Consider the following 14,696-nt stretch of genomic DNA (forward strand, 5'->3'; position numbering starts at 1 on the left):
TCACCTATCAGAAAAATAAAGTTTGTATTTGTAGATCCTCTTCATTTGCAGACTTTTGTTTTAGACAAATCTCCCCCAGTATAGCTAGATACCGAGGGTATTGGGATAAGATAAGAAAACTGGTTCTTTCCTGCTAATTTTCGTTCCTGGAATACCACAGATCAGTGCAGACAAGTGGATTTTGCATCCCTACCAGCAGATGGAGGCAGAGAACAAAATTTTTGAAGCACTGCTACATAAACCAAGTGTGCCTCCCGCAGTCCCTCAGTATTGGCCTGCACCCAAGCCATCATAGAGCCAAAAACTATCAAAATTTTCCTCCTCCTAGGGCTAACAGACAAACCCCAGGTTGGAGTCTCCTGAATTGGAGCCCTCACATCCAACAAGAAACCGAAAACCCATCAAAACATTTGGGTCAACATATATACACATATCAAAATCTGAAGAAAATACTGCCAGAACAAACTTTCAGAAGTAAGGGGATGGGCCTCTGGACTGATCTGTAGTATTCCAGGAACGAAAAGTAGCAGGTCAGAACCAATTTTCTTTTCCTGTTCATACCCCAGATCAGTCCAAACAAGTGGGATGTACCCAAGCTCCCCTACACTAGGTGGGATCCCAAAAAATCTGCTCGCAATACACTCTCGCCAAAAGTGGCATGTTCCGGGGCACGAACATCCAACCAGTAATGCCTGATGAAAGTGTGAAGTGAAGACCATGTCGCAGCCCTACAGATCTCCTGAGGAGACACAGACACTCCGCCTAGGAGGCTGCGTGTGCACTCATAGAACGCATTCGCAACCCCTCCAGAACCTTTCAGCCTCTACAAAGATAAGCCAAAAAAATAGTCTCCTTCAACCAAAAAGCAATCATGGCCTTAGATGCCTTGCTTCCCTTTTTTGCCCCACTGAATAAGACAAAAAGGTGATCCAACCAATGAAAACTGTTAATGACCTTAAGATATCGCAACAGAATCTGACGAACATCCAATAAGTGAGATTTCCCCGCATGCGGAATCTCCAAAGACAAATTCAGCAGGCAGCTCCACCATCTGGTTCAGATGAACAAGGAAACCACCTTTGATAAGAAAGAAGGCACTGTATGCAAAGACACTCCATCATCCGAAATCTGCAAGAAAAGATCACTACAAGACAAAGCCTGGAGCTCCGAAATCCGCCTGGCCGAACAAATGGCCATCAGAAAGATCCTTCAATGACGCCCCCTGTAAAAGGTTCAAATGGAGGGCCAAACAAAATCTGCAGAACCAAGTTAAGGTTCCATTGTGGACATAACCTACGCATCGGTGGACACAAGTGTTTAGCCCCCTATAGAAAACAAATGATGTCCAGATGAGAGGTCAAATCCTCATCCTTATTCAAGAATCCCTCACTAAATCCCTCAAGTTTTGGGAAACATGTCTCGCTTCCATAAACACCCTCCTCTCCAACCTCCACCTTGCTTTAAACTCCTCTAAAACTGAACTCATCATATCAAATCACCCTGACCGTACGCCACCCTCAGCTTGCGACCTCACCCTCCCTTCAAAGGCACTCCCCGACTCCGTGCAAGAGCTTGGTGTCTCCCTAGACCACTAACTAAACTTCAAAAACCACATCAACTCAATTCTAAAGGAAGGTTTCTTCAAGCTCCACATCCTCAAAAAACTAAAACCTTTGCTCCATGCTCAAGACTCCCGTACAGTCCTACAAGCGACATTACTATCAAAAATGGATTACTGCAACTCCCTACTTCTAGGTCTCCCCTATTCTACTATTAAACCCCTTCAAATGTTGCAAAATGCCATGGCCAGAATCCTTACAAATACCCGCAAAGCCAACCACATCACCCCCATCCTTAAGGAACTCCATTGGCTACCCATCTCCTCCCGCATCAAATACAAAACCCTCACCATTATTCACAACTCCCTGCACAACCACAATCACTCCTGGCTTGAGGATGCGCTCGCTTCCGCTCCTCCAATCGTCCCACCAAAACCACACTCACAGGAACCCTCTTTATCCCCACCCTTAAAATCGCACACCTCACTTCCACCAGAGAAAGAGCCCTCTCCATCGCAGGCCACACCCTCTGGAACACCATGCCAATTGAGCTCCGAATAGAATCATGTATTCGGAAATTCAAAAAAGGGGTTAAGACATGGCTCTTTAAACTAGCATATCCAGACTTTGATCCAACTTAGTCCCTCTGCTCCCTTTTCCTTCCTCCCCTGTTTCTCTCCCCACCCTTTAACCCTCCCTTGCCTGCCCTGGTGACGATTGCATAATCTGTCATTCTTGTACTTATTGCCTCCTTTTTCACCACATCCCTCCCTCGTCATGCTGTAAACCATATAATCTGGTTTATTTGTCTACAGTACCTTCCCCCCTTTCTTCACCCATTATCCTGCCCCCTAGACTCTTATTTTCTTACCCTGCCCTTTAGACCCCTTATCTTTACTGACTGCAATTTTTGCAAGGTTGTATATAGTGCGTTTTGAATGTATAATTTGCAAATTCAGAGCCCAGCTCAAAACCTGGCTATTCAAACAAGCCTTTCCCCAACACCCTTGATGAATATTGAATTGTGATGGATCATGACCTGAATTTGACTATGACCTTGTTCTTATGACATTATAGTTCACTTGTTAATTGTTCCTAAGCTTCTCTGCTCTCCTATTGGTTTTTTGTACCCCCTACCCTTCCCCTGTTACTTGTAATTTCCGTTGCTTTTGTTCCATGTAAACCGAGGTGATGTTTCGACTAACATCGGTATAGAAGACTCTTTAAATAAATAAATAAATAAATAAAATAAATAAATAAATTAGTGCTTATCGGATGCTTTTTCCATCTCTGTACCTCGTGCGCCGCCAGGTACTGTTCCTATATTATATTCATCTGTCTTTTTTCCCTCTCCTCGCTCATTCCTATTTTCTTCCCAGCTGCTCCCGTCCCCTCACCCTGGTTTTTTGTATTTTCCTCCTACAGTTTTATGTAAACCGGCATGATATACCTACGAATGCTGGTATTAAAAAGCTAATAAATAAATAAAATAAATAAATAATTCCATAACACTTGCCCCTAAAACATCCCAAGACAGTGACCTGAACCTGAAGCGAATTGTGGGCCAAGCCCTTCTTGAAACCTTGTTGGAAAAAGGCTAAGGTGTGAGGAATGCCCACCCATAAAGGCTGCAGACCCTCCCTCAAGCACCAGGACTCAAACACTCTCCCATACCCTAACATAAGCAAGGGAAGTAGAAGGCCTTCTAGCCTGAAATAAGGTGATAATCACCTTACTCCGAGTACCCTTTCAACCCTTTCTCCCTGGGTGACATTTAATGGGCGCAACACGTGACCTACGAGAGGCCACAGTGGAAACACGTACAGCAGGATCCCTGTTGGCCAAGGAAGAACCAGAGCATCTGTCCCCTCAAACCCGACCTCCCATCTGCGACTGAAGAATTGGAGCACTTTGGCATTGCCTCTCGATGCCATCAGATCTAGCTGGGGATGGCCCTACCTAGCGCAAATGAGATCTAATGCTTCCAGGGACAACTTCCATTCCCTGGGGTCCAACTGTTGCCTGCTGAGAAAATCTGCTTGCACATGGTCCACTCCGGTGACATGCGATGCCACTATTCCTTCCAGATATTGCTCTGCCCATACACAAGCTCCTGGGCTTCCAGCACCACAGCTTGACTTTTCATCCTGCACTGACAACTGATATATGCCACCGTTGTCACACTGTCCGAGAAAACTCACCATTCTTCCTCAAATCTGCAGCAGAAAACACAATACCTTACAAACTTCCCTCATTTCCAAACAATTGATAGATCAGGATGCCTCCATTGGCAACCAGAGACCTTGAGCTGTCTGTCCCTTGAGGCTAGCATCCACCCAATCTGGAGTCCCTTTCCAGGATGTGGCAAGATTATCAATGCCAGAGGATTCCAGATCCAGTCTTTTATGGTGGTTAAGGAAGAAGACACTCCTCTGACAACGGATTCCAGTGGGATAAAAGAGCCCTCTTGAGGGGACGCATATGTGCAAAGGCCCATGGCAACGAATCTAGCGTGGAAGCCATAGAACCCAGAACCTGCAAATAGTCCCAGGCCTGGGGCAACGCAAGTCGTAACAAGTCACTTGAGCCTGCATCTTCACCACTTTCTCTGAGGTAAGAAACATCCTGCTAATCTGGGTATCGAAACACGCTCTCAGATACTCCAATGATTAGGATGGCATTAAATGACTCATGGCCAAGTTTATCACCCAGCCCAGAGACTGCATCAGTTCCATAACCCATCGAATCGACAGACAGTATTCCACCTCCGACTTTGCCTGTATGAGCCTGTTGTTGAATAAGGGTGAACCAAAATGCCTTCCTGTCTCAGAGTTGCTGCTACCACCACCATCACCTTCGTGAACGTGCACGGTGCTGTCACCAGCCCAAATTGGAGAGCCCAAAACTGAAAATGCTGCCCTATCACCATGAGCCGCAGAAACCTCTGATGGGCATATGCAGATAGGCCTCCATCAGATCCAGCGAAGCCAGAAACTCTCCCCTGCGGACCACTACTATCACTGTTCGCAATGTCACCATATGAAAACACAGAACTCGCAGCACCAGTTTGACCTTTTGGAGATATACAATGGGCCGAAAGGTACCCTCTTTCTTGGCAATTACGAAGTAAACTGAATATCTCCCCTGTTCCCTCTCCCTTGGCAGTACTGGCATAATCGTATCTAGTCTTTACAACCGTTGCAATGTAACCCAAACTACTTCTCGCTTGCTTTGGGATGCACAGTGGGATACCACGAAGGGCTCTCGGATTGGACAAAAAAATTCTAATGCATAGCCATCTCATTCACCTCCACAACCCACTGGTCCAACATGATCTTGGTCCACTTCTTATAAAAGGGGGTCAATCTTCCCCCTACCACTTTTATGGACCAGTGGTCCAGTCTGACATCATTGTGAAGACTCCACCTCCGGTTCCCTGACCGGAAGCGTTCCTGGGGAGGTCTACGGGAGCCCTGAAAGGACTGAGCCTTGTTTCTGACCCGAAGCTGAAAAACTCTTGCCGGTCCAAAACCTCCACATATCCTGAAAGTGGGAACAGAGGGGAAAGGATTTCTTGGAACTTTTCTTATCCTCCGGCAACATATTCCCCTTAGAATACCCCAACTGCTTCAACAGCTGTTCCAGATCTGCTCAGAACAGCTTCCCCTTAAAAGAAAAGATGAACAGCTGTGACTTGGACCACACATCCATGGACCAGTTACACATCCAAAGGAGCCTTCGCACTGACACCACAGAAACCATGCTCCTGACAGACATCCGAACCAAATCATAAAGAGACTCCGCTACAAAGACCACCCTGGCTTCCAAATGTATCGCCTGCTGGACATTGCCCGCCAGGTGAGCCTCCATCTCCTGAGCCTTTTGCACCCAAAGCAAGCAGGCCTCTGCATCAAGCTACCGCACATTGCAGCTCGAAGATTCAATGCAAACACCTCAAACAACCGTTTCAACTGAATCTCCAATTTCCTGTCTTGCACATCCATCCCTGCCACTGGGATTGTTGTCTTCTTGGTCATCACAGAAACAGAAGCATCCACCTTGAGAAGCATTAAAAGCTCCAACTTCACCTCCATCGGGGGATACAACTTCGTCATTGCCCTGCCCACTTTAAGGCCTGCTTCAGGAGCATCCCACTCCCAGACCACCAAGTTCTTCACTTTCTTGGGCAATGAAAAGGCCTTTGGCGGTCCCTGAAGTCTGTCCAGAATCGGGTCCATCTCTTTGTTATCTGATTCCTCCTGGATGACCTTAATATCTAACTCTTCCAGGACTTGTGGAATAAGAGGCCACAACTCCTCTTTTTGAAATAGCCGGACAACCCTCGGTCATCCCCTTCCATGGCCTGGATCTCCTCCGGGTCTGGCAAGTCCTTGACACCATCTGGATCACCACCTGCTGGATCCACGGGATCATTTCCAGTATCATCCCTAGCATCCGGATCCCCCTCCTCCTGCAGGTTTTATGAATCCGAGATCCCTCTCGCCTTCTGCCAAAGAACATGCAAGACCCAGGCGACGGAGAAGTCTTCCAGCTCCACCTGATGGAGCCCACTTAACTCTCTTAGAAGGATGTTGTGATTTGTGGGCCAGGGTTGCCTCCCACCTGTTTTGTTTTTTTTTTGTCAAAAAGGCCTTGCGAAGGATCAGAACTCCATGAAGAAACCCTCCATATCTCAGCTTCTTCAGGCTCCCCCACACTACCATGCTTCTCAGATGTGATTATGAGGGCCAATGGAGGGGGAAGGGAGTCCCCGGGGCACCCAGACACTGTTTGCTTCTTGCTGTGCAAAGCAGATATGGATGCTACCCCCCTCAACTCCATTAGGAGCCAGTGCAATGGGCCCAGCCGATCTAGTGACTCTCCATGCGGTAGCAGCCTCAGCGGAGGATCTCTCCCCTCCTGAGGCTCAACACAGTGCAGCTGTGTTGAGTCAGTCACGTCTCACCCCAACAGATTCCAGTGGCACCACGATTGGCGTGAAGATCCCAACATCTCAGGGAGTACTCCAACAAAATGTTTTGTCTCTCAAGCTATTTTATTTATTTATTTTTAATCTCTCTAGACTGCAGGTTTGCACCTCTACCATCTGCTGGAGACAAAGAAAGACTGAGGGATTGCAGGTGGCAATCTCGGTTATGTGTGGTGCCTCAAAGTTTTTGTTCTCTGCCTTCATCTACTGGTAGGGATGCAAAACTCACTTGTCTGGACTGATCTGGGGTATGAACAGGAACTGTACTGTATGAATAATTTTCTTTGACCGACTCCAATAACGTGGACTGTATTTTTCTAGTTGTGGTTATTTCATATTTTGTGATTTGCAATTTTCTTTTTTTACTTGTTTTATTTCATGTTTCTTTGAAAATATGATTTAAATCTAATAATTAAAAAAACACAAATGATAGCTGCAGTTTAAGGTTTCTGCATTATTTATACAAACTGAGATATAATCCAAATAGCTATTTTACAGCAGTAAAAAAAATATAGCACCTATGTTGATGAATGATCATACCCTAGAGAAGACAGAATCTATGATTTTGATAAGCCACTATTGAACCTTAAAGACATACAAAAGGAGTTGAATTATGTCCATTATGTGTCAATGTTTGCATACATTTACTGTAAAAAAAATGAAGATATGTAATATTAAAATTATTTATTTATTTATTTTAAGTTTTTCTATACCGGCATTCGCGATGGGTATCGCATCATGTCGGTTTACAATTAACAAGTGAAAAGGTAACAAGAGGTCATAAATAAAAATAAATAACATAAATTAAAAAGGTAGTAGTAATAGTAACAATATACAAGTGAAAGTTAAGGGTTGCAGTTACAATAAAACAAGGTAGTAATATAACTTGGAGCAGAGAAAAGAAGCAGGGGTATTTAACTAGATACATATGATACATATATGCCTATCAATGCATTTGAAAATTACTTGAAAAGGGTGGGCATTAACTCTTCACATGAAGTCCTCAGATGAAGCAAAAATAAGCTGTACAAGAACGTACTGTGCTCCTTCCATCTGTAGGGGTAGCGTGGGGATACTTTCTTGTGTGTCATTTACCTTTTGTGTAGCTGATATAACATTTCTATCATAATGATCTACTCCTGGTTTTCTTTCTGTAACAAACGTACACCCTTCATTGGAGCTCAAAGGAAACGGTGCTGAGCCTCCCATTACAGACTGAACAGCAAGCCTGAGAGATATCATCGGCAACACCTTCAAACTTGAAAACCTGATATCTGATCAATGCTTTCTAAGACTTCAAAGCTATTTATGTAGATGATTACATTTAGCAACTGGCTGAGCCTCCGAAAGCGCCCTGTCAACCTCAGCCGCATGTACAAACACACACTGAACAGTCTCCAGGATCTGGTTTCACTGTTTCGAAAAGATCCAGCCCTGCGCGTGCGCACAGAGCACCGCCGCAGCTTTTCCAAGAAACGGGGTTCTTTCCGGTCGCGGTGTGACGTCACCGCTGCCGGCACCGGCTGCTAGAACTGGTTGCCGCCGGTCAGCGGACACAAGGCCTGCGCGTCCTCTCAGTCGCCAGCTATCTCGTAGCCAAGCAAACGGAAACATATTCCACCCTCCCGCCGGTGCCGGCACCGGCGTTCCCTTCTTTACCTGCGGGTTGCGATGCCGATGGAAAGGGTCTCGGTGGTACATGTCGAAGCCTTTGCTCGCGATGCTGCCACCGGGCCTGCCGGCAATGCGAGCGCCTCGGACTGACAGATGGCTCCCGCTGCTGCACATTTATTTATCGCTAGTAACTGCTTCAGCTGGAAGAGCAGGACAGGAAGGGAGCACGAAGATGAAATAGTGCGTGCAGGCAGGCAGGCGAATAGCCGCAATTGCTTCCGTCTCCCAGTTAAAAGAGTTTCCGTGACGTCACGACGGTGCTTGCCCGCCCATTGGCTGAGTTCCTGGCGTTGACGGGGACCAAAAGCCCAGCAAAACAAAGGTGCGGCAGAAGGGAACCTGTGAGGGCTTGCCAGCGGCATCCGAGTGAAGCAGTAGCCACATATTTAGTGAGGGTTGTTGTTGTTTTTTTTTTTAAAGCAAATCCCATGCGAGAGGGGAATAAGATCTGATTTTTTTTTTTATTAAAGATTAATCACAACGAATGATTTGCTTGTATCTTCCCTTGGGAATAAGAACTCTTTCGTTGATGATACTGATAGAAAAATCACACTGTTTACTTGTTGTCTCCGGTACTGCTTTGTGTTAATACACACAAGGAAAGAGATGGGGAGCACTCAAAGTGGATCCCTAACAAGAAGGGCCACGTTAGAGTTGGCCTTGTTAAGCTGGCCTTTATAAATAATAATAGTAATTTTTTTTTAAGTACCCAGCGACAGCAGCACTGAGAGAATCCTTGAGTCTCTAAAATGCAAAACAATGTCATTTTATAGTTTATTTTCTATACAAGTATTTCAGTCCCCACCCGACCAGTGGTGATGGACAAACAATTGAACCTGAAGAGCCCTAAGCAGATGCTGCGATCTACCTTTCACTCAGGCCGATTAAAAAAAAAAAAACCTGTGGGAGAGCCAGCACTCCGTATTGAGCGCCCGTGCACCTCTCCTGGGCGTGTGATTCTGTATTTAAATTAGGGACACTAGCGCGTCCCTAGCGCCTCCTTATTAGCAGAAGCGGTGGCTGTCAGCGCATCCGTTTTCGAAGCTGCCCACTGGCGGGCAGATTTTTTTTTTTTTTTAAGAAGTTTTGTTTTTTTTCATTTTTGGGGCCTCTGACTTAATATCGCTATGATATTAAGTCAGAGGGTGTACAGAAAAGCATTTTTTTTCTGCTTTTCTGTACACTTACCCGTGCCGTCTGAAATTAACACCTCCCTTTGGCCAGGCATTAATTTCTGAGTAAAATGTGCGGCACCGCACCTTTTACTTTCTGTATTTCTGGTGACTAACTAATAGGCTCATCAACATGCATTTGGGGTATAAGTGTAAGGGGTAATAATAGCGCATCTAAAACACACAGCTAAACGGGGGCCGAGCACACCGTTCTGTATCGGCCTAAAAGTTTGACCTTGTGCAACTCACTGGCTGATGCAATAAGATGTGCAAAAAACTGGGTGCTCATATTCAGTACCCATTTTTCTACCATGCATGCAATCCAGAGCCCCTGTTCATCTGATGCAATATTTAAATGTGAAAGAAAGTGAGCGCGCTAAGGAGAAATGTGTGTTTCTAGCGCACAGATGTCTAAATTATGCGTTCCTGACTAAAGTGCATCGCTTACATGAAATTACGGAAATCTGCAATGCCTGTTTACCAAATGGAAAGGAATCACACACGATTTTTTAAGGTGTCATTTAGATAATAAACATGTTCTCTACAATATTTTTTTGTTCTAACCCCAAATAACTAAATCTTATACTAATCTTGCTAAAAAAAAAAAAAAATCCTACCCTACAAGGGGCACATTTATGGCAATACAGAAGACCACATTTTTTATGATTGTGGTGAGCTCTTGCTTGCAAGTAAATTTTACTCCACCTCCAGAGCTGGGGTTAACTTTCCAGCATAAAAAAAACATGCGTTGGGCGCTCCAGTCTTTGGGTGCACTAATGTGATGGGCACTAGCTGGTATATGTTTATTAGAATGCACGTTTTATATGCGCTAATCTTCTTGTTGTATCGGACTCTATTTTTGTGCACATAAAACATACTCTCAGCTGCGAGTAAAATCATGTGCTTGGCTGGATGCACTTATTGCATCAGCCTGCATTTGAGTAAAGGAACACTACCATCAGCAAAGTGCATATTGTGGTGGAACCTTTTTAATTGTGCCCTTCTGCTAATCTTGTCATGTAGAAGGTTGAACAGATAGTTGCTGACCACATTCAACATCCCTTTTTACAGTCTACACACTAACATCATTTCTCACTCTTATTACTGCTGCCTCTTGTAGATAGGCCTTAGGCCTGAGCTATGTATTTCCTGATTCTGCTGGCAACATATTTCACAACCATGTGCTTTGGCAAGCTCAATACCGGAAGAAGGCAAAACCCCAGAGACGGTACCTGATTGGACTATAAAGTTACGTTCATAATTGGATATTAGAAGAAGATAATACACCCAGGATGCGCATCAATGTATTTCTATTGGACAATGCAAAAAGTTTAAAAACTCCAGCCGAAGAGCTCCGCATCTGAGAAGCAAGCTGAATGTCCTTTACTACTGACCTGCGTCTCCAGAGAAACAACGACTTCCTCTTTCCTTGTTCCTCTTTCTATATTGTCTTTGTCTTCCTATCAATAAATTTGCCTTTTAGATCAAAAAGCTGTCTGAAGTTACTTTCCCGAATTCCCGCCGGGAAAACATATTGGTGGAGAATGCGGGCATCGCGGACAAGCATTCCTTCAGGAATATCTCATCGCCAGCATCAAAGAAAGTGAGGGTGCCGTCGTTCGGGAGTGGGACCCACCCTGAAGCATCCAGAATCTACTTTGAGATTTTTGAGACCTGAAGCACTTCAGAAACCACTAAGGAAGCATTTGAGGAAGTAAGTCTTACTCTCAAAGAAAAGAAAAAAAAACTGTTCAGTAACTTTTATTATCTCCTAGACCTTGGCGCGCACTGCTGTCTGGCAGATCTTGTACAGTACCAATCAATTAGCCCAAGTTGAATACTGCGACATACCACCTGGGGCTCCGGGCTTTTGCCGGGATACGTGCCGGGACGGAGTAGAAACTAGTCAGGTGGATCCCGAAGCGGGATTACGTGCCGCAGAAAAAAGAAGCCTTCAGATCAAGTATTCCACGGAATACGTACGTGGAGCTGTCTGGAAAGGTAAGTAAAAACTTGTCTTATACGAGTGAGTCATAGGTTTTTCCGTTAGTGTACTAATAAGTTCGAAAACAGTTGGCAGACTTGACGCTGCCTTCTGGCCCTATCCCGGTTGTTTCGGCGGTAACGCACTGGAGCCCAAGTAATTTAGTAGGAACCGGTAACCAGTCGAACGGAACGAAAAGGAGTAGATAGGTCTTTAGTTAGATAGTTAGATAGTTAGATAGTTAGATAGTTGTCTGCAGGCTGTCTCTCCCTGCCCCGCTGTGAATACCTTCGCGTTTGAAGAAGTACAGCACACCGGAAGCGTGAATTCACGGTACGGTGAAAACTACAATTAAGGTAAGGTTGAACCACTCTTTCTCATAAGAGAGTGGCTACACGAAATTTATTATTAATAATTGTGTCGTAGTCTGGTCTGCAATATTGAGAGATCCCAAGATGGTAGGAGAGGTTAGTGAGTCATGTCCCCTGAACAAAGTCATTGCCCTGCTTAAACCCAATGAGAAGTTGATTCGTAAATACCATTCTAAGTGGGTAGCGTGGGCAGAGAAGGATGCTTTCCTTGCTTGGCCAGCAGGAGGCTCCTTTGACACGCCCTTGCTCGTACAGCTTATGACATTTCTGGAAAACAAGTATCGTAAATCTAATGGGCAAGACGTAAGAACCCTGGCAAACCATGTCCAAATTCATAGTTGGTTTGTCATGACAAAGGCCTTTTTAGAAAAAGAGGAAGAAATTAGTAAGGAATTCACATCACCGCCTCCTTATAGTACTACTGACACTGTCTTCAGATGTCTAGTGCAGAGTACAGGACCCCCCCCACCTTTAGAGAAGGCGATGGCTGCAGTAGGATACTTCCATTTGATTCCTACAGCACCTTCTGAGGAGAAACCACACCCTGATTGGCCAACACCACAACGTCGTCTGCCAAGTGGGCAGTGTTTTCAGTGTGGCCAGTATGGCCATTATAGTAGGGATTGCCATTATCGGCCTAACAACAGATTTTCATTCCCAAGAGGGAATATTAGAGGCAGATATGCTGCAAGGGGACCAAGTAGACCTCCGCCTAATGATAGGCCTCCACCACAATTTGACCCCAATAATTGGAGGAGTAGTGGGAGTCAGAGTAAATACGCCCCTTCATTACCACGACACCAGGCTTTAATAGCCAACATACATGTCCCCAGATAACGTGAGTTCACACATATCAGAGAAGGTATCAGCGTATGTTGGACCTTACATTGCCACCTTAGTGAAGCTTGGACAGGACACAGTGTGAACTTAATATGAAATACAGTTTTGAATAGAACCACATTTAGTACGACCATCCTTTAGGATGATCTCCTTATTCTGAGCCTTATTTTTATAGCTATTGCTTGCATTACTGCAATATTCATTTCAGGACAAAGAAGATAAGATAAGAATTTGCTTACCTAGGATGTTTGTGTACATAGAGACTAGTAAATCCTTGCCAGCCTTCCCGATGTCTGTCATGTAAGCCGGAGTGATACGCGTAGCATACAGGAACCTCCGGTATATAAAATCCAAAATTAAATAGATATGTCTCTACAGACTTTGGCTGACTAATTACGTGCTTCCCTGTCTTCTGTAATAGGGACAGCAGCCATGCACTGGGATCAGTTGCATGTGGTCAGTTTTTATCAGATTGAAGAACTTTTGTAATGCCATCACAGACGTTTAACGCCCTAGAATTAATGGGTTTGTGGACAGATATGACGGGTTGCTAGGTTTCACATGTTAATGTATTTACTGGTCTTATTGTTCAAGTTATTAAGATTTATTTGTGTTATCATTTGCAGGTATATCTTTCGTATAAGCATTTTTAGTATAAGTTAATTTTTCAATGGTACCGTATAGTTTTAAGTTTTAAATGTAAGTTCCTCTTTTCAATGTGAATGTATTTTTATTAAGGTGATCACCCAGCGCATGCGATATCTTCCTCTTACAACATGTTATTTCCTTTTTGCTCTAAACTGTACGTTTGTGGTAAAAGAGGGATCAAGGGGGGGAGCGAGACACATCTCCCACCAATATAAATCCCCTTTGCTCTCAACTTTACATACTGATCCTTTATTACGTTACTGACTTCACATTCCTTTAATACTGAACTGGAGTACTGACAAGAACATATACTAGTGTTAAAATTTAGAATCTGAACTGCTGAATTATGATTCTGAGAAGAGAATTATGAGTTTGACAAGACATTTTAGCTAAAGAGTTAAATTGTATCTTTACAAAAAAAAGGGGAAGTTGTCTGTGTTGCAAACCTGCAGAGTACAGCTTATCTGTTCTGCCAGCACTGGCTGTGCGGTGAACGGAAGAAAAAAAAAAAAGGAGAAATAGTTTCTAGTTTAAAATGTAGCATATTTAAGTATTAATTATTTGATATTTGAGTTATAATTATTCTAATTATTTGGTATGACACATTGACCATAAGCTCAGAACATTATTGATTAAATTTATTATTGGTTGGAAATCTATATGTACAATATTTGCTAATTTGATATTTCAATTGTATGCTAGTATTTACTTTTCAGGTCTTCAAGGACTTCTACCTTTTGGACAGAATTCTGAACTTTTATTTTTCATACACATTTTTGATTTTTGATCTACTCTTTTTGATACATTTTTGATACGAATTTTGAGCTCAAATTATATGTTATCTGTTGTTTGTCCTATGTGATGAAGACAAGGAATGTATATTTGTTGGATGGATGAGTATGTATCAGTCTAGTGTAACATATGTTCAATGTCATGTCTGAAATACGTGTTATTTGTGGTTTAGCTTACCACAGATGACTTTTTTAAAATGCTTAATTTGCTTTTATGCTACTTTACCATATTAGGTATCTGAAACCATTAAAGAAGCACATATCCTCATTAGGCCGTGATGAATGAAAAGCTGTTACACCTTACTGAAAGCTTGAAAACAACATTTATGGGACTTACTCCATTCTTCCCATCCCTTCTATGGAAGTCTCGGCCTTAACACAGAATTCATCTTTCACTCATCATTGAACTTTACTACTCTTGCTTGATTATATTTTGCCTTTATGTTGTTGTACTCTACATTAATGCAGTTCTCATGATTGTGTGAATCTTATTGCCCTGATCAGATTAGATCCATTCCCAATTATTGTCATCTCTTTAACTGTTATGCATTACACCACAATATGCTTTGTCAAATGTCATTGATAATTGATTGCCATATACTCCAAGCCCATATGCCATTCTGCAAATGCCATGATTTGGATATCTACATACATCTACATACACCTA

General features: G+C 43.5%; 1 protein-coding gene across 1 annotated transcript in view; it reads right to left on the reverse strand.

Moving 5' to 3' along the window:
* The window catches only part of LOC115084252 (1-aminocyclopropane-1-carboxylate synthase-like protein 1), a 66,917-nt gene extending 58,474 nt beyond the window's left edge, over nucleotides 1-8,443 (reverse strand). The window contains exon 1 of the mRNA XM_029588868.1: nucleotides 8,209-8,443. Within this exon, the coding sequence (XP_029444728.1) occupies nucleotides 8,209-8,337 (129 nt within the window). The 5' untranslated portion in view covers nucleotides 8,338-8,443. The remainder of the gene's footprint in view (nucleotides 1-8,208) is intronic.
* Nucleotides 8,444-14,696: the final 6,253 nt, after the last annotated feature.

This window comes from Rhinatrema bivittatum, chromosome 2 (assembly GCF_901001135.1).
Source record: "Rhinatrema bivittatum chromosome 2, aRhiBiv1.1, whole genome shotgun sequence".
NCBI lineage: Eukaryota > Metazoa > Chordata > Amphibia > Gymnophiona > Rhinatrematidae > Rhinatrema > Rhinatrema bivittatum.